At 37.4% G+C, this 24011-nt stretch overlaps 1 protein-coding gene across 8 annotated transcripts; it reads left to right on the top strand.

The window, feature by feature from the left end:
- Positions 1 to 1696: 1696 nt before the first annotated feature.
- pou2f3 (POU class 2 homeobox 3) lies at positions 1697 to 23142 on the top strand. Of its 8 annotated transcripts, none has more exons than XM_051401827.1 (13): positions 1697 to 1861; positions 2218 to 2274; positions 8579 to 8607; positions 10935 to 11057; positions 11711 to 11816; positions 12471 to 12559; positions 15090 to 15293; positions 16016 to 16157; positions 17300 to 17433; positions 17588 to 17752; positions 18551 to 18593; positions 18713 to 18827; positions 19767 to 23142. In XM_051401827.1, the coding sequence occupies exons 2-13, from the start codon at positions 2226 to 2228 to the stop codon at positions 19807 to 19809; spliced, it is 1242 nt and encodes a 413-aa protein (XP_051257787.1). In that variant the 5' UTR covers positions 1697 to 1861; positions 2218 to 2225; the 3' UTR covers positions 19810 to 23142. The 8 variants fall into 8 exon arrangements, with proteins under 8 accessions (XP_051257787.1, XP_051257785.1, XP_051257790.1 ...); XM_051401825.1 differs by having other exon boundaries at positions 1697 to 1876; XM_051401830.1 differs by having other exon boundaries at positions 1701 to 1876; positions 15117 to 15293.
- Positions 23143 to 24011: the final 869 nt, after the last annotated feature.

Here is a 24011-nt window from a genome sequence, read left to right as displayed (position 1 = left end):
TCAGTCGCAGAGTGTAGACCAGCAAATGTCATCAACAGAGCAGCCAAAATAAATCCCTGCTGATAGACTAGAGAGGACTAAGTTACATATTTTATGAATATTTAATATTAACAATGAACCCAAACAGTGAACTCAGTAACTGCAAGAAGTATAACCTATAAAACCTTTTTTAAAATTCTCTGTTTGTATTATTTATTTTTTAAAATTATATTTAACAATCATACAGACTTTCTTTTTGACAGATTCAGTGTTTTTTTTCGTTGTTTTATCAGCTCTTTGGTTGTTTTCTAACGGGGCTGTTTATCAGTCTCTCTGTTGTGTTCAGGTCTTCAAAGTTTAGATCTTAAATAATTATCTAAAGTCATTTCATATTTATTTCATTCACAGAAACTAACAAAATGTCGACATATTGGCCAACTGTGTATATTATTAGGTTTTCTTACACCCCTTAAAATCAATAAGACCTCTTGACCCCCCCATGAAGCTTTGGCGACCCCTAGTGGAAGTATCTACACTATCTGACCTACTATCATTATTATTATTATTATTAAGTGCCATATTGTCCTAAGCTGCTCCTACTGAATGATACCTCCTCTATAAATCTCTCAAGGTTTGACGGCAACAAACAAATAGGTTCCTGAAAGGTGTGTGTGGGGGGGGGGGGTGTTAATTTGTTGGGGATTTGTTTGCATATCTTGTTTATTACTCGTGTTGAATAACAATAAAAAGTAGATAACAAAAACCCAAAAGGTTTTCCTGCTGGACACAAGATGTCTCCTCCTTCACTGTAAAGTCTCAGTGTCTCTGGATCTCACTGTAGACGTTACACACTGGACCAGGTTTGACTCCCTGGACTGTTAAAATATCATTTTCAATGAGCTCAGAGTAATTTTCCACTTTCAGTAGACAAATGTAAGAACACCCTTCACTGAAAACACATCTTATTATAGAAAGCAATTTAACATAGCTCAGGATTTTTACAATTTCCATCTTTATTTCAGTTTATGAATCATCATAAAGCTGAAATATGCATCCAAATAATTCTTAATGATCCCCCGAAGTGTAAAGATTTGATGTTTGTCACATAAAAAACACCAAAATTAATTAGCTACCATTTTCATCATCAATTAATTATAAATAGTTCTTATCATACGTCAGCTGTTTTGACAGGTAATGTAATGAAAATGGAGTAAATTAAACTTTAGTGGTAACATTTGTATGGAGATAAATTCTGTTCACACAAGTTTAATTAATTGAATTTATATTTACTGAACTTTAATAAACAAGTTTCCTCAAACAGTTTGAGTTGATCTAACTCGTAAGGTTTTAAATTTAAAGTTTATTTTATTATTTCATGATTTTAACCTGAAGAAAAAGAGCCACAAGATGACCCCCCCCCATCACTAATACACCCAGAGCTATCTCAGGTAGCAGGAACAATACATCTTCTTCTACCCAAAGCACTCTGGGGATGACACACACACACACACACACACACAGACACACGCACACACACACACGCACACACACACACACACACACACACACACACACACACACACACACACACACACACACACACACACACACACAGACACACACACACACACACACACACACACGCTGTAATTTGCAGTAACCCCATTGTTGTTTTATGCAAACAGTCTGAAGCTGGATAGGACGCACTGTGGCATATGCAAATCAGCCTATCAGGCAGTGCAGGGTGTGCTGCAGAGGTGAACGTTTCTCCACTTAGGAAAATGCTGATGAGCAGCCGTGGATTTCCAAAACTTTTTATCCCAATACGAGCTTCATTTTGAATAATTAGGGAGAAAGACGGCAGCCAGGAGCAGCACAAACTGTGAGTCTGCCTGAGGTGAGTCACTCCTCCTACACCTGCTCATCACTGACTTTGTAATATCTTCATTATTTCACGTCACACACACACACGTGAGTTTTAACGAGTTTATATCATGTGTGGATACTTCATATGGGGATACTAATGCTTGCTGCTCTTGCTTATGAATATTACAACAAGGGTTCACACAGGAGTGTGTGTGTGTGTGTGTGTGTGTGTACAGTTTGTGTGGTGGTGTGTGTGGAGGGGAGGGCGCATTAGAATAAACTCAAGATCATTTTCCTGGGTGGCCTGAGTGCTTCATTGTCCTGGTTAAAGTTACAATCCTGTAGGAAAATCAGCTATATTTATCATTTCAGATATTAAGATGAGCGCAGACACGGTGGAGCAGTCGGAGGCTCAAGCTGAACAGGCAGGTAAGGATATTTCACCTTCCTCATGGCGCACGTAAACACGGCTGAATCACCTCCACACGCAGACAGGTTCAACAGATGTGACTCAGGGAAAGTGTGTTTATACACTCTGTTTATTCTGTCAGTGCCGGGAAAAGACTGGACTTCTCCACAAAGAGTTTGTTTGTGAGTCTTTACATTTGAAAAAAAAGTTAATTCTCTTAGTTTTTATTTGGTTTGTTGCTTTAGAGAGTTGTAATATTTCAGCTTCAGTGTGACGAGAGTATGCTGTATATTATATAGGAGGCTTACTTGTGTTTTAATGTGTAAAATATCTCTGGGAAAAATCCTAAAATAATATACTATTATCTGGATTATCTGAGAGGATATTTGCTAGATTCAATTATGCCAAATATCTTTAAATCCTGTCTTTTATAATTCATGACTCTTAGTACTTACTGACTTTGTGGTTGTCAGTCGTATCACCTTTCAGTGATCTCTGGTGCTGTTATTTACGTCAGGTTTTAGAAACACTTCTTACTGTATTAAGGTAAAACTTTTCCCAGCAGAAACTCCATTTAACTTCAGAACATAAAGCAGGTTTTAAGCTACAAACTGTCCCTCATATGAGCCATTTGATGCCTGATGTGGCACAAATAAAAGCTAAATAAGCAGCATTTTGACCTGCTTCTGTTTCATAGGGAGCCGTGTATGTGTGTGTGTGTGTGTGTATAGGTGTGTAGGTGTGTGTGTGTGTGTGTGTGTGTGTTGTGGCAGTTGGTTGCTATACCAGGATGCACCTGAGGCTGTTTGCTGAGAAATGCTGGTTGCCCGGGGGCTGAGGACACCAACCAGCCACGAAACAAAACCAGGAACAAGCAGCATGAAAAAGTGGAACTTTTCTTTATAGACAATAGTTGTGTGAGAGAAGTGAAACGTTTCGTGGAAGTGTTTTTGTCACACATGTGCGACAGCTGCACTCATTTAAACTTTCTATCGGAAGAAGATTTCACGCTGCTCTCGTCATTAGGAGGCGTGGCTGTTATTAAAGGGGCAATATGTACGGATTTAAAACTATTTCTATGAAACGGATAATAACTTAAAGGTCCAGTGTGACATTTACTGTATGAGAAATGTAATATATTACTCATAGGTATGTTTTTATTAGTGTATAATCACCTGAATATAGACTCCCAGAACTCGTTAACTTACCAAATTACTTAATCAGTTAACGTTGTTCAATCAACCAACGCCAGATCCATGCAGCGTAGCTAAGTTACAGCTACCTAGTGAACCATAGCTTTCCTGCTCACAATTAAAATACTATCTGAGTGAATATTTCAGTTTAATTTCAGTCTCGTTTATTTCACGTCTCAGATGTCCAGATAATCCTCGCTATCGACAGGAAGGCTAACTGCAGTTCACTTAACGGCCACCGGTGTCATTAATAACAAGGATTTTCTGAAAGTTCAACACAGTACCTTTAATGTCAGTTCATCCATTCATTTTCTCACGTATGTGTGGTAGCGTCTCTCCATGCAGATAGTTATATTCAGAGGTTATCTGTCTCTGATACAACGGAGTGAATTAAATATAGTCTGTGGTCCTTGAATTAATCAACAGCAATGTGTCTTTCTCATAAAGTTACTCTGGATAATCGATATACTTGACTGTTTTCACTGGAACCTCTTTCTTCTGCAGAAATTATCTCCAGAAAAACTGTTGTTATGTGTTTGATTATCAAGGATATTGTCTCTTTTAAACCAATATATAATCTTTCAATGCCGTGAGCACCACAAACCAAACACTGGAGTTACAGGTAGAAATCTCAGACACAAACTTAAACAAATAAAACCAAAACTATCTGCAAGGAGAGATACCGCCACAGATAAGAGAGAGAATATATGTGTTTAAACTCTTCAACGGTTTCTTTAATTCAAGTAGAAGACAAGCAGCGGAGAGATGGATGATGATATATTACCAAGAACAACCTGCAGTGTTCATATTTACACCTGTGCTTCAGGGGGATTCGCACCTGCACCTGCTCACTTTGTGCAGCCCCGCAGTCTCCCAGATATAATGTTTACATTCTGCAGGGTAATTACAGACTTTAGTATGTTCAGTGGCAACGTTTTTTTTTTTAAATGCATCACACGGTCATTGGTAGTCGGGGCGGATGGTGGGTGTACAAAGGGGAGGACGCCAGAGAAGTCCCCTGTTAGGTTCAGGTAACAAAAGGTTGAGGAAAGGTCACTCTTAAATCTTTATATATATTAAAAATGTTTCCTTGTTTTGTTGATTCAGTTTAGTTGTATTTCTACGTAATTTCCCGGACACACAGGGTTGCATTGTGGGATTTGAAAAATACATTCATGTGTCGCTTCATGTCTTTGTGAAAAACCTGCCACTGAATTTGAAATTTGCATTTTTGTGCAGCTTCTTTCTGCACTGCAGTGGGCTCGAGAATCCGGAGACAACAGAGTTTAACAGCCCCCAAAGTTTCAACAAAAACTGAACCTAACCTTCATTGGGGGAGGATTTGTTACAGGACTGTTGTATTGGTTTTAGCTAGGTGTAGATATATCAAATTGGTAACTGAGATGGTTTGGTGTCACGATTATCTCTTTATAAAGTGCTTCTTTGACTCTTTTCCTGTGAAAGAAGAACAACTTAGTTTACTGACGCATGCAATCGAGGAAAGATTACTTCAGACAGAATAATTATGTAGCTGAGCTGATAGCTCTGTCTCTGTGACTGACTGTATGGTAACTGTATGCAGGTGTTTGGAGTGGAAAATGAAGTATACTCTGAGTCATTATGAGTTCAAAATCTGCTGAGTCAGCTCCAGGAATAGCTTTAAAAACAAGTTTTGCATATTGGCATTTTTTTGTGAAGTTTAAAAGATACATTTGGTGACATTTTATATTTCTCTTATTAACTCTAAATCCCATTAAAAAGACCAAAAACAACAACAACAAGTTAATCATCATTGTTTCCAAAGGCTGAAATATCTTCTTCCTCTGTGCCTCCATTGTTGTACAAAAGCTACACATCAGTGAGCCACAACTGTAGCCCTGGACAACATGTTCCTGCATTATAATGAACACACACACACACACATGTCCTAATACACCAAATGTGTATTTATCCACAGCTGAAAATAGTCCCCAACAAATTCACTATTTTCTCCTCCTAACGGTTGATAAAAACTACAGTGCTCAGAGTCTTTTTTAAACTTAAACTTTATATTTGTGATTGTTTTTTAAAGATTTGTCACTTCTTCAATTCTTGGTTTTGGTCTTTTCATGAATTTATAGACTAACACCAGACATTTAAAGGTCCAGTGTGAAGGATTTAATGGTGTAGTTGCAGACTGAAACTCTCTAGGTTCACCCTCTGAGCACAAAGAAGAAACTACGGTGGCCACGAAATGTGCATAAAAACTCAAATGCTCCTATCTTGGTTTAGGGTTTTTCCCTTCTGCTACGGTAGAAACATGGTGGTTCAACTTGGCGGACTCCACAGTGTCTGTAGATAAAAACTGCTCATTCTCAAGCAACAAAAACACAACGATTCCTATTTTCAGGTGATTATACACTAATGAAAACATAGTTATGAATATTAAATCAAGTTTCTGACAATAGAGCCTCCTAAATGTTAAACACTGGACCTTTAGATACTTAAGGTCCAGTGTGTATGATTGAGGGATTAAAAGAGTTTGTTCGGATATCTGAGTCAACCCAACTCACCAGACTCCATAGAAACAAATGGTCATTTTAATAATAGTATCATTGTAACTTAATTTAAAGTGGAGAGAAATAAATTAGAACTCATGAGTGACGTTTATGATATTGTGCTGCAACGATTCATTGGAATAACGAATTAGTGATAATTCACCCTCATGCATGAATTATACACTGTCTAATTTTACGCAGGATCCATGACGATGAAGATAGAGAAAGATAGAAATGCATATTGTAGTTTGCATCCCGCAAGTAGTAGTACAATAATTATAATATTACATACAGTTACAAAAATGTAAGTCCTCAAAACCCCCCAAATTAACTAATTACTTTATTTAAAATAACACATTTTAAAGAAGTTTGGAGAATAGCAGCATATGAGTGTAATACAGTCGCTAGTTTTAAGTTCAATTAACTGAATAAAATTGGTACAATAAACTTAATTTACCCAAGTTATCTTAAATATAAATACTTGAGTTACTTCTTCTCAAGTCAAATATTTATTCAAGCTTAAATTCTTGGAGGTAATAAAGTTAAACTGTTTAATCGGTTTCCTCAAACAATTTGATTTGAACTAACTCATCAGGTTTTACAGTGTTAAAATATAAGAGTAACGCATCTCAAAGTCAAGGAGGACAAAACATCACATCCTATACAGCAGGAATATAATATTCAGCCCCGAAGACAAACTGAAGTCAAACAGATCAATGTGCCAAAGGGATGAGATCACTCCACTCGTTCCACTGTTCACTCTTTATTATAATAATGATTTTTGTTAAATTATTATTGTTACATTTCTATTCTAATTTCTATTTATCTATTGTTATGCATATATAGAGGTACAAATCCTAATATGTGCATAAAACTCTTGATTCTGATTTTTAAAACGCACTTTTAGGACGAACAGAGGGAGTAAAAAACGAAAAACAAGTCGGTTAAAATGGAGAATTTGCGACTGACTTTTTTTGTGTGCACCCTTCATTTCTAGTGTGCGTGTGTGTGTGTGCGTGTGTGTGTGTGTGTGTGTGTGCAGACACAGCTCTAACACAGGCTTCCTGCGCTCTCAGCTGATTTGCATGTCTTGGTCATTTCCATACTGGAAGTTTGGCCGTGAAGCTGCTGGTGCTGGGGGGCAGTGACATAGTGAGGTGGTTGTGAGGTGAACGGGGGAGGGGTGGGGTGGGGGGGGTTTATAGGCATATTTGCATTGTGTGTGTGTCTCTCTCTCTCTCTCACACACACACACATACAGTACCAAAAGCCCCATTTGACATTCAAATGATGGGAGCTTATCGAGCACACCTTTGAACTCCTCTGTCGGCCCTCGCTCTGTCCTCTCCGCACACACTGAATGACTTCAGGAGGGAAACTGCACTTCTTGAAAAGACGTGTGCAGTGAATGTACTTTATTTCTTTTATAACAAATCTGTACGTTGTGTATGGTGGGTATTTATAGATTCTCTGTAAAGTTATTCCCACTATACTCAATTCAAATTAAGCACATTACATGACAAATACAATATTACCTCCTCAGCTCTATTGTTGTGTACATTTCTCATATGATTGTACCGTCCTAGCTTTTAGTTTAAGGTCAGTTTAGAGTCACATTTTAGTTATTTATTACTTATTTGTGTTTTCTGATGAGTTATAATGTGAAAATAACACTGCTGCTCAGAGGTGAGCGTGTTTATGGAGTAAGGTTTGATGTATTTTATGACTATTTATTAATCTGCTCCGTCACTTAGTTTGGTTGAACTCAGGGTTGTTTAATTGAATTCAGGTTATAGTTCCCTTTATGCTACTTTGTCAGGATACAGTATACAAAAAGGTAATCCGATTACAGTTACATTTAGTAAGAATGGAGATTATAAGCAGGTTTATAATTTTAAAATACATCAGTGTTTAATTAAAAATATGCTGAGCAGAGGTCACATTTTTGATTTTGATTTCCATGTGCTTTTCTAAGGTCACACTGTTCTGTTGTCTCATTGAACATCATATTAATATTTATTGTCTCTTGTCTTTATTTGCATGTTTGGTATTGAGGTAATCCAAAACTAACGGAAAGTAACAACAATTATACACAGTGAATTTGATTATTGAGTCATACAAGTAAAAAGCTCAAAATGGTGGAGTGTTGAGGATCGAATCGAGCCGACTGAGGGAAGAAGCTGTCCTTAAATCTGCTCCATGTTTTATATAATTTTAAACATTTTTAACTTAAAAAGGTTATGTTTAGTGGTCTTACTAAGTGTTTTCCCTTGATGTGCTGTGCTTTATAATCCATAAATAAATCAAATTAAATTAAACTGCTGCAAAAAGCTTAAAGTTTTTATTCAGTTTCATTTGATTTTAAATAAAAATAGATTAAATTCTACTGATCTAATCTGGATATTATGTCATTGCAGCTGTAAAAAGAAAAAGATTCAGAGGTGAAATTATAATATAAACACAGTGAAACACTGAAATCATGTCTCACACACACAACACGCTAACACTGAATACTAACAGACTTAATATGATATTTATTGTTGTCTTAAAGTGTCTTAAATATCTGAATCTCTCTCTCTCTCTCTCTCTTTTAGAGCAAAACGGGATCGACTTCAATCGACAGGTGAGTCACAGAGTTCTTGATAAATTACTGCACTCCCTGTATTCATATTCCTACGAATGAGGGTTTCATGAATGAGCTCTCTGTCATCGACAGGATTTGGATTGTTTTGTTTAATGTGTAGCAACCTTTTCCTGCATGCTTGGACACAGTATGTTTGTATCCAGCTCAGTCAGGCTGACACTGCTGCACATGTAAGCGCTTTCAGAGTCTCTTTTTAAGAAATTCCTCCTCTTTAAATAACTGAAACTGCCAGTAAATATTGAAAACTCAACCGAGCCAACAGGAGCTTGTTACAACAGACGTTTCGCTGTTTGGATGTTACAGGATAAGATGTTATTCTGTATTTTTATTTTTATTGTCATTAGTTTTTATAAAAAGACCAAAAACCAACAATGACTTCTCAATATTCTTTAAACACAGGTCACAAATATATACTTTATTTTACAAAAGGCTCAGTAATTTCCTTAAACAGCTGCTCACTGTAGTTTTTTTGCAATTGTTACTCTGAGACATTTGTCAGGGACTATTTTGCTAATCCCCCCTCTCTCCCTATTTCCTGTCTATCTTTAACTGTTCTGTCAAAATAAAGGCCAATAAATACAGGGGACATCTTTAATAAAAATAAGTTATTTAAAAAATGTATCAGTTATGCTTAAATCCTAAAATAATTATGCTGTAGAAGAATAGGAAGAAGAAAGCAACAAACAGAATTATATTCATGATGTTTGTTTGTTCACTGTGAGCAGGAATCAAGATAAAACGGATTTATGTCAAAACGTAGCAGCAATACAGCAGAAAACACGGAGGAAAAGGTGAAAATAAAACCAAAACAGAGCCAACGACAGCAAAGAAACAGACTGAGCCTTAAAAGAGTCTGAGCACTACAACAACAAAAACTTAACGCAACAGTTTGCATTTATTTTTTTGAGTTGTGACAACTTCTAATGAAATTATGTTCTGCTAAATGTGCTACATTGAGTTCGGGGAATTAGCTTTTCCTCTATAATCAAAGGTATTTTTAATGACCACTTACTTAATCATTGGTAGCGTAAAGTTTTTAAGTTGATTAGGCTACTCTTTAAAATGTACATGTACTTTTATGTAAATCAATAAATTAGAAGTGTTAAAAGGTTCCAGAGAACGACAACGATCTTCAAAATTTAATGTTTCTCACTAAATATTAATTTAACTTTATCAAAAAGAGTTCGAGTTGAATGCAACTACGGTGCTATTCTTCATCATTTAGTGACAACTGACATTTTGCATTAAAATGAAATGTGAGTTTTAGTTATATAAAGTCATAAAATGTAAGAAAATGCCCAAGAAAAAGCAATTAAAGGTGAGGGATTTCATTAGTTTCAGGTCAAGTATTTGGTATCGATGAACTCAGTTAAAAATCAAAGACATGCACAGATGCATTGATACCAGTGTTGTTCTTTATGTGATCTAAAAATGTAAAGTTTGTTCTGTTAGATACTCGTCCGAAGTATGTCCGTACCAAATTTAAATACTTTAGACCAGTCAGAACAAAAGTTTTTGCTCTATTTACAGCAGTAGGATCCATGTTCATCTCAATGAAGGAACACATCTCCCAGTGGCTCATTCATGTGTTTTTAATAGGTTTTTTTTTTTAACAACAATGGAGCTTTGTGGTTCAGAGGAATAAGAGATATCAAGCTTACAATACATGTTAGTAGGATTAGTTCAGTGTTGGTTTTTGGTCTTTCTGTGGGATTTTGTGACAATAAGAAAAAAATGAAAAGATTTTCTGTATCTTGTGCCAGACTTCACACTGACGCCGAGTTACAATATAAACACCCTGGAGGCATGTGAATGAACCTTTTCCCAGGACACAAGTTTCAACTGACATCCTCGGGATAAACCACCTGCTCTCCTCTCAGATGTCAATAATGACTGACATCTTTTTGACATCTGCTCAAATAGTTTGCAGCTATTTGGAAACTTTCTCAAACATTATTTTTTTAAGCAGGCGAGGACATTTTCTCTCGGCACTCACGTTTTCAGGAAGTGACATGAATTTCAGGGGTTGAGTGGGGGTGTGGGAGGAGGAGGAGGAGGAGGAGAGAGGAGAGAGGAGGGATATTTGCATACTGGTTTGCCCAAAGGGAGGGAGAGAGTCTATCACTCTTTGTATCATGTTTTTAGTGACCAAACTGGTCCTGGAGCGAGTCCATGTGTGTACAGACAGTGCACACACAGAGTCACACACATGTAAACATGCATTCATTTGCCCCCTGAGATTATGCACAAAACTCTTTAACATGTTATGTACTCGGAGTTAATGCTGTTGGGTTGCGCTTCCTTAGATAAAGACAGAAGATATCCACGACTCGCCTCACTCAGCCTCCACGCTGAAGACATGTCACCTGACGCAGAGCTCTCCGATGCACGGAGGTCAGCTGACTGGGGTGAGACACTCAACGGCTCTGGTGATTTTACATCCGAAAAGATTTACTGAAGTAGAAGTGCAGAAATATGATAATGCAGAAGTATAAGAATCTTTACTCATAGAGCACTTTTTAAAATCCATGTTACAAAGTGCTTCCCAACACAAATTCAAAAAAGATTCAAGCAGATTAAACAAGTAAAATATAAAACTATTTAAAGCCCCCTGTGGACAAAAGTGGTAGTGTTTCTATCTCCTATATCTTTGATTTCAAGGAGAAGACAATAACAAAAGAGAGAATGAACAACATATTCATATATTCTGGAATTTGTAATGAGGTAGAAGGAGTAGGTTACTCTTTAAGGATTTTACTGTGGAAATTATTCTTTTTCCTTGGAAAACTTATTTGTATATACGTCTTAATACATATGTCCGGAAGGGATCTTTAACATAGAAGTCAAAATTTGGGCTTGTACTTTTTCATAATTTTGAATTAATAAGCCTTCATTTTGTCTCTCAATCTCATAAATCTAGGTTAATCATTTTGACTCAACATAAGAATTTCATCAGTTTTTTGGTCCTGGCACCAATGGGCTTCCATACAAGATCACAGATTATCCGTCTCATGTGTCAGGTTTAGTGTTTACAGGTGAGTTGAGACTCATTTCGTTGTGTTGTTTTTTGTTTCTGCTGCAGGAGCTCACCTCTCTCCACACCATGCAGCAGCTGGTTCTGATGCCACCGTCTCACCTGTCCTCTCCGTCCCCCTTCCTGCTCTCCCAGAGTCCCAGCAGCCACCAAGGTCTGAAAGAAGCTCCTATTAGTCGACACAACAAAGTGACTTATTTTCAGGGATTTTAAACTCCAGTTTTAATAAAACATTCCTGCAGTTTCCGTATTCAGAGGCTTTCTATAAATCACCTTGAAGAGTTAAACTAGAAGATTCACTCTACTGTCTGTACAGTAAATACGTGTAAATCTACTGACACTAATTACACATTATATCTTGTTTTGTGTTTTTAATCCGTACAAACATGACATATTGGGATTTTAAGGAGGGTTATGTGCAGTTAAAAAAGAGCAGAAATGTATTTATTAGCACTTTATTTTGAAGGAATAGTCCAACATCTTAAAAATGTTCCTCCTTTCCAAGACTCTGGAAGTTGATATCACATGTTACATACAGTGCTGGAGTCAGGACATGGTTAACATAGCTTAGCATCAAGACTGAAAGCAGGGGGTAAACAGCTAGCTACCTGAAACCAACTGGAGGATAAAAAACTAGAATTTTAGATTTTAGGGGGAACTATTTCTCGACGAGGAAGTTTATGCATTTTAAAAGCTGATTAATTTGCATGTTTTTGTTTAATTTGTACACAAACACAAATATAAGAATACAGTTCTGCTGGATGTATTTCTACTTGTTGTCACAAACAGTTGTTGTTTTCCTCTGCAGCCCTTCTGCAGCAGAACCTGCTGTCTCTTCCCAGCCAGAGTCAAACGAGTCTCCTTCAGCATCAACCTGGACTGGCTCTGACTCCACAGGTAAGTCCACACCACTTCCTGTCTACACTGTAAAACCTGATGAGTTAGTTCAAACTGTTTGAGGAAAGTTTATTAAAGATATGAAAGATATTTGATTTGAGTACCTCAAGTATTTATTGTTACAGTAAGTTTGGTAAATTAAGTTAATTATACAAATTCCATTCAGTTATTTAAAACGTGTGAACAGAATTTATCTGAATAATCTTTTTTTAAACGACTGTAAGTTGCTCAGTTTTCTTCCCCTAAAGCAAATTATTATATTTCCTGTTAAAACAGCTGATGTACGATAAAAACAACTTATCATTAGTTGATTATCAAAACTGTATTTAATACATTTTCTGTGTTTTCTATGTGACAAACATTAAATCTTTACTGTTTAAGTATCATTAAGGATTATTTGATAGCATATTTGAGCTTCATGATTAATAATAAACTGAAATAAGAACAAAAAATATAAAATCCTGAACTATACAGCAATATAATGCTTATATTTTTATAACGATATAAAGTCAACTCCTTGAAAAATCTTTTTAACTGCGACCCCCAGTAGAGGTCGCCAAAGCTTCATTTTTTATTTTAAAGGGTGTGAGAAAACTTTAAAAATATACACAGTAGGCTTATACATTCACTATTGGGTTCATTTCTATGAAGAAAAACTAAATTAAATTGTTATTTTTAAAGTTTAAATTATTATTTGAGATCTAAACTGAACACAAGTTACATTCACGGAGCTTCACTCTCTGATAAACAGCCTCGTCCTGCGTTAGAAAACAACCACAGAGCTGATAAAACAATGAGAAGAAAACACTGAATTTGTCAAAAAAAAAAAGTCTATTAAATCTGTTTGATTGTTCAAAAATATAAAATACATAATACAGACAGAGAAATGTGTAAAAAGATCCCTAAAATTATCAGGAAAACTCATCTCTGATCAAAATTCATCCACATTGCTCCATTTACACAAACTTGGGTTAATCAGTTGTTCTGCACATTCATTGAATATAACATGAAACAGGGGCGGTCCTAGACCATTTGGTGCCCTAGGCGAGCTTTACTGATAGCGCCCAATCCCCACGAGGAAAGAACTCATGTCCAAAGAATTGCACATTTATTTAAACAATGATAATACAAACAATATAACAATATGTGCAAAAGAATAAACCTGTTCAATAATAAATATACAATAAATAACATATTTTTAACAGTAGTGCAACATCTGAGAACAAAAAGTGCACACTAAAGAATCAAAACAAACTAACAATAAAACGTGTGCAAAATTAGATACTGTAAAATGTGATTCATATAACCTATTAATCAAAATATAATATACAAAATAAACAAATAAGGTTCAAATTCACCCCAAGTGAATAGAATAATATATTCTACTACACACATATATCACACTTCATTCACAGTGCAATCTTTCTGGCCTTCCTTGCTGCAAACTCATCAATAACATCCTCGTAGGAAATCTGACCACCAACCTCATGGTTGATACTGATTGTGGCCAGACCACTGAGGCGTTCTTGAGCCATGGTGGATCTGAGGTATGTTTTCAGGAGTTTTAACTTGGAAAAACTCGCTCAGCTGATCATCAGTGGTGCAATCAAGATGAGCAGCTCGCACTCACCTGAACATCCTGGCTCAGCGGTTAGAGGCAGGGTGAGGTTGGCAGGAAGAGCAGCATGCTCTAGTTGTGTCTCTTCTGTAGGTCCATAAACATAGAGAGAACACACAAGAGCAAATACATTGACTGGATGAGACATGGCACAACATATTGTCATTTTCACGTAACGTTAAGTCAATACATTTTTATCATCACAAACATTCACTGACACATTAAACTCACCTGAGGAAACCGGAGCAGCTGAGGTGCATGGCTGTTCCTGGTCTGATGATTCAGCTGCAGGTGGTCCCAAATATTTTAATAGTGAATCTAAAATGATATAACAAACAAGTGTATTATCAACATGGAGTAAATCATTTCATTTTCAAATGATATTATTATTAAGTTGAGCATTCTAGACATTCTTTTATATAAATTCACTTAGGATGTGTCTGAAATCACTCACTCATTCCCTACTAGTCACTACATAGGGAGTCCAACACAGTGGACTATATAGGGAGTAGTGAGTGAGTCCCATATGCTCACAGCTCTCTATGTGCACACCTCTCTGCATAAACATACTCTACCTGTATATACCATTTATGTAATATATAATAGATACTTATCTGTGTTCATCAGTATATAACATATGCTCATCTTTATCACCTCTGTCTATAAAGTCCACATGTTGATATCCTCATCTGCATATGAGGCACTGACTCACTCAGCACTTTACTAGTTTGCACTCTGGTTAGATGTAAAACTGTATTTCACGGTACTTGAACTTGACAGTAAAGTTAAAACAAATCCAAAACTGATATATAGCCAGCCAGTCAAGGCCAACCCAGGCCAGGCCAAATATCTCTTAAGGAAAAAGGTTGGGAACCACTTCACTACAGGACAGTTAAAACCTCTAAAGTGAAGTTTTTCTCCGATGTTCCTCTGATTCAGGCTATGAGTCGCTCCGGTCTGGCGGGACCGTCGATGGAGAACCACATGGACATGTCCCACCTGCAGATGCCCAAACACATGTCAGTCCCCCCGCAGGAAGAAGCCAGTGATCTGGAGGAACTGGAGCAGTTTGCTAAAGCGTTCAAACAAAGACGCATCAAACTGGGCTTCACGCAGGTAACTGAGAGGAAGAACTTTAGTATGTTGTCCTTTAAAGGTCCAGTGTGTCACATTTAGGAGGATAAATTGTTATAAATGGATTTTCATTAGTATCTCCAGAGAAGATTCATTATTATTATTATTGTTATTAACTAAAACTAAAGTAAAACCTGAAACAAGGTGTGAAAAAAATCCTGTTAGTTCACTGAAATAAAAACAAAAATGATATCTTATACTACTGTCAAACCAGATAAATCCATCACATAGAACACTTTAAGTAAAACTCATTCTTGATCAAGTAGTTTTAGTTATTTTAAGGTGACACTGACTTAATGTTGTACATTTTATTTGTGTTATGAAAATAGAATAGCTAGTTAAAAGTACTTAATCAGGAATGTTTTATGAACTGCAATGATTTTATATGTCAATCTTGTTGTCTGTGTTTTGTATTTTGTTGTTTGTATATTAATATGTGTCTGAAATAAAGGTAAATTTAATTGAATTAATGTGCAACTTCACCACTAGATGCTATTAAATCTTAAACATTGGCCCTTTAAAAAGGTCCTTTTCTCAATCATCTCATAGGAACACATTGTTTTCTGCTTTATTACAATCTGTCCATCACGTCTATCAGATTAATAAGACGAGCAGTCAGACTTTTAAACAAACCAGGAAGACATCTATACTTTGTTTTTAGCTCGAGACGGTGATGTAGTTTGTGTGTTTGTGTTTTATCGCAGGGAGACGTTGGCCTTGCGATGGGAAAACTGTACGGGAACGATTTCAGCCAGACCACGATCTCTCGCTTCGAGGCTCTCAACCTCAGCTTCAAGAACATGTGCAAGCTCAAACCTCTGCTGGAGAAATGGCTGAGTGACGCAGGTACGACGCAGTGACCGCCATTTATTTAAGAAATGTGGATTTAAAGATTAAATCCACAAGAATAACAAAGTAAAAAGCCAGAAATCTTATTGATTTTCAGTTTTATGAATTACTTAGTGTATTATCAGCTTTAAACTGACCACCAGTTGAAGTCCAGACATTTTCAGTTAAAACTCTGGAAGGAACGTTTTGCTGCTCCAATAATAGATATTGTAAACATTTCTGAATGTGATATTCCTGTAGTGTCTGGTTAAGGTGAAGCTAAAACCACTTTCAAAAGAGTAACAGTAAGATTTGAGAAGATAGATATCACGCTTGTGTCTGAACACTAAATATGAAGCTTCACTGTAAAAAAGGAACTCATACGACTGTCTTCGCTCAATTCTTTAAGTTTTAAAATCCATTTTCCAAAGTTTTGCTGACCTCTAATCTTTTGTTAAAATAATTTTCTTTTCTTCTTTAGAAAAACTTAAATGTTTAGTTTTAAAAACAGAACATTTCAGTATTTTAAAAGTCTTTAGTTACTGTTTAATCTCTTATTTGTTGGACTATTTCTTCCTTGAATCTTTTTATCAGCATTTTTCCAGAAATATTGAACTATTTCTTTAGAATTGACAGAAAGCTTGTGATTATGTTTAAAGGCATATTACTCAGGTTTTTCCCAAAAATAAAGACTCAGATACATATGACTCCCATAGAGTGGTTCTTCTCCACTAGAGGTCTCTAAAGCTTCATGGGAGGCTGCGAGCCCTTCTTTATTTTAAGGGTTGTTTCGCTACAGAAAACTGAATTGTCATCTGTCATAAAAGAAGCGTATTAAATATGTATGATTGTTAAACATAAGAGAAAATACATACTACAGACAGTTGTTGGAACTTGTTACTGGTAATTCAATATGAGCTGTAATATCTTATTAACACAACGTTAGATATATTTTCTTATAATTTTCTAATGCAAAAAACATGCTTGACAAGATTTTATTTTTTTCAGACAAAAATAATTGGAATCATTTCCCAGAAACAAGTATTTTTGTACTTGAGAGTGTACGGAAGTTCCCTTTATACATCAATGCTCAGTACCTGTGAGTATCAGCCCATTTCAGGCACCGAATATAATGAACGTTATGTTTGCGTTTACAATAGAAAACTCACCTTCTGACCCGATGAGCAACCCTACCTCTCTGCCGCCTCTGATTGAGGGCTACGGACGCAAACGGAAAAAGAGGACGAGCATCGAAACGAACATCAAGATGACTCTGGAGAAACGTTTCCACGATGTGAGTTCAAGACTGGATCGATATTTAACGAGTTCTCGTAGCCTGTTCTGCTTTTATAGAGTTTATCGTCTGGTAAAGATAAGTATATTAAGTGTTGCTTTTTATTCCCACGCTACGTTTAAAGGAAGAAATCATGAAGGTTTTTGGTTTTCAGAACCCCAAGCCCAACTCTGAGGAGATAACCCAGATCTCAGAGCAGCTGTCCATGGAGAAGGAGGTGGTTCGAGTTTGGTTCTGTAATCGGCGTCAGAAGGAGAAGAGGATCTACTGCCCGGTGTCAAATTTATCCGTCAAATCGCACAGCTACAACTCCAGAATGGTTAGCTGACTCTTTTTACCTGGAAATGTTTTTGTTTTGTTTTTGTTTGACACGTAAAAGCTTCAAAATTCAGTTGGGGTATTTACTGATGTATGTTATGTTGTTATTGATCTAGCCAACAACCCATTCAAAAAACCCACTGACATTGATCAGAGGAGCTAGAATTCTAACTCATTTCCAGGTTGTCGGATTATATTGTTGTAGCTTGACGCCCTTCAAGAAACTTTAATTTTCTGTTGATTCTGGCGACCCCTGTGGACAAAAGCGGTCGTGTTTCCACCGTCTCTTTGTCTGAATTCAAGGGGAATCCGACCCGGTGGCACACATTAAGAATAACTACCAGTATATAGTAATATCCAATCCGATGTAGCTCATATAGAGGCGTCAGTATTAAACTGAGGCTGTTTCATAACCAGTTAAAAACTCCTTGCAGTACCTTTAACTGCTTTGAGTGAAGCGTGACTTCTACCCTGACCATAGCTCCATATTTAACACACAAACATGGTCTAGAAAGAGACCATTCATTTAAAAAAAAGAGCAGGTTCTGCAGGCTTTGCAAAGTTCAGTAAAGGTTCTCGTACCCTGAAACCATCCTCAGGCTTCTGAAACAAATAACTCTCATCAACCCTAACACTGATGGAAACACCTTTTCCCTTGAGCGCAGCTGATATTGAAATCAGACGGTTTCGATTGGCATTGTGATACACTAAATATGGAAATTGTTGGTTATAAAGCAAATATATGTTACAGTTCTAATGCCAAGTTGGCTTCTTCTCATCTATTTTCTCACCGTTTCAGGCGTCAGCATCTAGATCCTACAGCCCTCTGGCTTCAGGCGGAGGCAAGTACAGTTTCCACATTCAGCTACTGATTACGAGCCTCTCAGTACACTCTATTGTGACTGACACTGAGGATAGAAGTATGTTCATATTCAGTAATGTTTTGACCTTTTCCTTCCAGTTTCATCAAATTCCTCTCCGAACAGCGTAAGCCGTGAAGCTTCTCCCAACAGTCTGTCAGCTGTCTCCGCCTCTTTAACGTCTCAGGTCAACCAGGCTTCCTACAGCACACCAGGGTAAGAAACATCAACCTGGACCCCCCTCGTTCACACACTGTAAAGATACCAGAACATGGAGCCGGTTATTAAAGGAACACTTTAATATTGTGTATTGGATGCTGTTTGTGGCCCACAGAGCATGCTCAGTAGAGTCCTTCAGGCCAACTTCCTGTCAGCTACCCACACACATAACTAAATTATGTAATAATACGGCTTTAATAGACTTTCCACATGTTATTGGAACAAAATGGATCAGATTCTGATCATAAAGGTGCTTTTATGGCCACTCCACATGGCTGCATGGTTGCAACCGTTGTCGGTTCCAGCCAGTGACGTGTTTTGCATATGATAGGATACCACTCTCTCTGTCCAATAAAGGCAAGAAAACTGACTCCCAAAGATCTTTAAAAGGTCTTTTTGGGGGGTTTATGACCGAGTTAGAGGTGCTCCTTTTTAAAAAAATAAGGTTAAAGATGCAATATTTGATAATACCAATCCTGGGGGTCTTAGTATGGACCATCGGCAGTATATATGGTGGACAAAGCTTCCTGGTTTGTGAAGTTAAGTGTCTTAAACACGCAATCTATATTTCTATATATCGGCCAGCAGGGGGCAGATACCACACAGTGTTATGAAGAAATTACCTGACGTCTTACTTGATTTATTAGCTCAGTGAACAGTTCTCCCATGTCTTAAAGCTAAATATAAAGCTACAACCATGAGACAGATAGCTTAGCTTAGCATAGCATAAAGACTGGAATCAGTGGGAAACTGCTAGCCTAGCAATAATCTGCCTACCAGCACCTCTTACTAACATTTACTAGCCTTTGTGTTTTTTATGGGGGTTTACAGCTATTTGCAAAAAAATTCTTTAAACTAATTAACAAAATGTAATTGCTTGAATAAAGTTTCATGTATAAGTGTTTAAGTGTTTAATCCTGTGATCCTCTCTTTCAGGTCCTGGTACCGCGCATGGAACCCGACTGCATATCATCACTGAGAAACACGAACTCGTATCGTACGAAGCTTGTGAAGATTGTTTTTGTTTGACACTGAAGACGTGACGCAGTAACACAATACGAGACTATAAAACCTTAGACGGACCCATAAGACAAAGCAAGCAGCACGAGCAGAGGACCGGAGTCCCGGCGGCCTCCAGCTGTTTGATTTGTGTGCGTGTGACTCTTTACTCTCGAAGAACACAGAAAAATACACACACGAAAAAAAAACAACCAAAAAAAGCACAGGTGGGATTGTAAGCCGATACGTTTGTGGCTGTCAAGACTCAATTAACCTTTTTGAATGTTGAAGGATTCACTAAGAGTGTGAGCCGAGATGTTCTTTACGCCATCTTCACACGGGGGGCTGCGACTATCTCAGCTGTTGCTGTTTTATTATATGTTTCTATGTTCATATTATAGTTTGTGTTTGTGTTGCCCAATTTGACGCAATCCTAACATTGCGTACTGCTAGCCTGTCTATATGAATACCAGTTTAAAAAAAAAGTTTGGACACACTTTCCCATTCACTTCAATGCGACAGCGCGTCCAACAGTTTGCACACTCACGATGCTGATGAAGCAGACTAGCTTTTGGTTGTTGTTGATTTTTTTTTTTTCATGTTAAACTTACTAAATAATAACTAAGGATGTGTTTTTTTTCTGAACTTAAACTTTGATTGTTGCTTATTTAGTCAATAATTTATAGAAATACTTAGATAGACCTAATTTTCTGAAGCTCAAAACAAACATTTAATGATCCAGGAAGCAGTTTGCCACTAAAGTCTAAACTGTTAATAGCTCTTCTGAATGGCTGCAGACGACTGCCTCCCAGACCTCTCTCCAAGAATAACTTTTGTATGACTTTATAGTTTCGGTGTGAGGAATTGTAAAAATATGCAAACATTTTGGTGCAAACTTTTGGACAGTCTCTCCTCGAAGGCAATCGTGTGACGTTTGTTTGTACACACAGAAAGTGGGTTTATGCCCCGTTCACACATACAAACACTAGAGGAACCTGCAACCTGGAGGTCCAACCTTCTCCATTCTTAAAGGTCCAGTGTGTAGCTACTTTAAAAATACCTTGGCAAAGTCTGTTGGGGAAAAAACAGCGGGACAACCAGGCGATTAAATACGAGTTAACTACAAGATTCAAGCTCCGTAATTCCCTCATAGTCCAACATCTAGTTAGCTAGTTAACCTATTTACCGGCATAGTAAATGGCATCAAAACAGAAAGAAAGTGGTAAAACAGCCCAAAGGAAAATGTTTCTCGCAATACATTTAAGATCTATAGTCAGAAAAGTAATATAATATTCATAGATATGTTTTCATTAGTGTATAATCACCTGAAAGTAGGAATTGTTGTGTTTTTGTTACCTTAGAATGAGTTTATTATCTACAGAGGGCGCAGGTCCTCTTTTAGGACCGCCATATTTCTACAGTAGCCCAGAACTATTTTTATTTTCTCCTACACGCTTGGAAGGCTGAGCTGTATTCAAATGGTTGCAATCTGCAACTAGACCACTAGATGCCACTAAAGCCCCTTATGTGCTGAATCTTGACACAACCAATCACGCTTGTTTTGATGCCCCGAAGACACAAAAGCAGTTTTCCAACTCAGCCAGGTAAAAGCACTTAAAAAAGGGGTAAATCCATTCGACGGCTACTTTAATTAGTCATTATACAACTTTTACAAGCTGCTTTAATAAGAAAAACAATGTGTGAAAATAACTGTGTTTTAATGGTAAACACACTCACAAGCTTCATGCTGGAGGAAACCTGCGTACGTGTCTGTATGTGTGAACGCTGTAAAGTTCAAACCCTGACCACCTTCACACACCTGCAGTGTGTTTGATGTCAGGTTTGATGTCTGGTTAAAGGGGCTGGTGATATTGTGTAATTTTGTCAACAAATTCCACGAAAAGACCAAAACCAATGAAGAATATTTAGTTTGAGGATTTCTCTTTGTGCTCATCTGTCCTCATAGACAAGCCAATGAGTTGATATCAATCCCGAAACCAGATCATTCAGACAGGAGTTCCAGTCCAAGCTCAGAACAGTTTAAACTTTTTTGTTTGTCTGATAAAAGAAGATCATCTAAAACAAAACATTTGGCGTGATGAGGCGTCTGCATGAGCGCAGCGAGCTTCTTTGTTCTCAGAGTTTGCCACAGGTGAGCCAATAAAGACACTCTTTAGTCTCTGGCCACTGCAGGAAGCAGGCAGGTAGAGGAGTGCAAGCGTAGGAGGGGATTTTCCCACAACGACCAACCGCCATGTTTCCATCCAGATGTGTCGCAAATTTTAGTTGAATTTCAAGTAATTCGACAAAGGAAAATACAGGGAAATCATCGGGATAAGCCAAGTCAAGGCAATATTTGGAGAAACTTTCATTATTACAGTTACAGAAACCCGTTTCCCGTCACACTGGCAGAAATGGGTTTCCATAAAATGTTCACAACATCAGAACTTACTCAGAAAGTGTTTCCATCTCACATTAAGAGCCTTTACTCCTTTACCAAAAAGGCAACAACCACCTCAAGCAACTTCCATCCACCTTTTCTAACACGATACTTCAAAATGTACTTCAAACAACGTTGACCCTCAGTTCTCTTTCGCTACCATGTCTGTGTCCATCGGCTCCTTCTCACAATGTAAATCTTCATAGTTTCACTTTAAAAAGGGCTCAGTAATTTCCTTAAAACAGCTGGGCGCTGCACTTTTTAGCAAACACATCTCAAACAGGGGTAAACTTTGAATTTGTTAGGGACTATTTTCAGCAGCGGATTAACACACATTTGGTGCTTTAGAGTATTTCCAGCAGCAGGGACGATGTATGTGTGATTAGAGCTAGTAGAATCGATTCATTTGTTTTGGTGTTTTTCTTCAGATTTGTTGACAAAAATACAGAATCTGAGACTTTTCCTCCAAGTGGATGAGAGAAGCTGCTGCTGGTCCGATCCAGAGCTTCAGCTGGAGACTTGTTGTTGGGGCTTCTGTTTACTTTCCCTTGTTTCCTGCTGCAGGTTGTCGTTGTGTAAAACTGCCTTTCAGACCTCAGGTGGAGGTCTGACTACTCCTGTTTGTTTGGTTGTTTAGTGACCTTTGAGTGTTTATCTGATTTTATTTTAAACAAACATTTTGCAGTGGTACGAAACTCACCCATTAAATAAAACCAACCACTATAATCCTTTAGTTATAATGTTATATAATGTTACAGCGGGCACTTTTTAAAATGAAACAGTGCCGTATGATCCTCTGAGTCTCAGGGAATCAGTTGTCTTTACCTTATTAACTTGTATTTACTGCAATTAAACAGAGGATGTGTTTCATGAGTTTGGCTTTCTTTCTTTTTAATGGTTCAAAGAGGAAAAGCTGTTATCTCCATGATGAACAGTTTAAAAGAGAATGAAAGCGAATGTTTCATGCTTTAATTTGTACTTAATTCAACTAGTCCTCTCTATAAATGTTGTTTACAATGCGGCACCTACAAACTCCCACCCAGTCAATGCTTTAGCGCCTCCTTACAGACGGGTCCTCCCTCCTTTGAGCCAGTGCGGTTTGAGCATGAGCAGTAGAGAGCAGAGAGGTTTCATGGAGTTTCATATGGAAAACATTTGAGTGTTTTTCCTCATTTTTGAAGAATCCTGACTTTGACTATTGATAAAAGGGTGTGATTTTTGCATGTTATCTAATAATACAGTTCAAATAATAATAAGTTGTACTGTTAGTCGAAGTATGTCGGCACCGAAATTTCAAGACTTCAGACCAAACAGAACAATTTTCTTTGTACGTAAATGGGTTAAAGTAAAATTAAAGGTCTGAAAGTCACCAATCATATACCGGTAATATACTTCATATAATTATATTCTGTGAACTATATGACCTGACAACTGAAAATCCAATAATTCCTCCGACCAGCAGGGAGCGATAATACCTGCATGAGGTCTGAGGTGAGAGCAGGGAGGTGAGAGGTGCTGCAGTTGGACCCTTCTGCCTCCTAAAGATCAGTTTATTCAGAGGTCAAAGGTCAGAGAAGTTAAACTTTGGACGTAGAAGCTGGCAGACAATCTAAAGCCTCCTTTCAGACAGAGAATACATCACATTGCTGACCTGATCGATCTGTTAAGGTGATTCACACAGGACTGTTACTGAAAGAGCCACAGTGGTTGTCGACTTTAACCCTCGATATTCAGCGTTTATG

Source organism: Dicentrarchus labrax, unplaced genomic scaffold, assembly GCF_905237075.1.
Source record: "Dicentrarchus labrax unplaced genomic scaffold, dlabrax2021, whole genome shotgun sequence".
In the NCBI taxonomy this organism is placed as follows: Eukaryota; Metazoa; Chordata; class Actinopteri; family Moronidae; genus Dicentrarchus; species Dicentrarchus labrax.
This window is presented reverse-complemented; position numbering and strand designations above follow the sequence as displayed.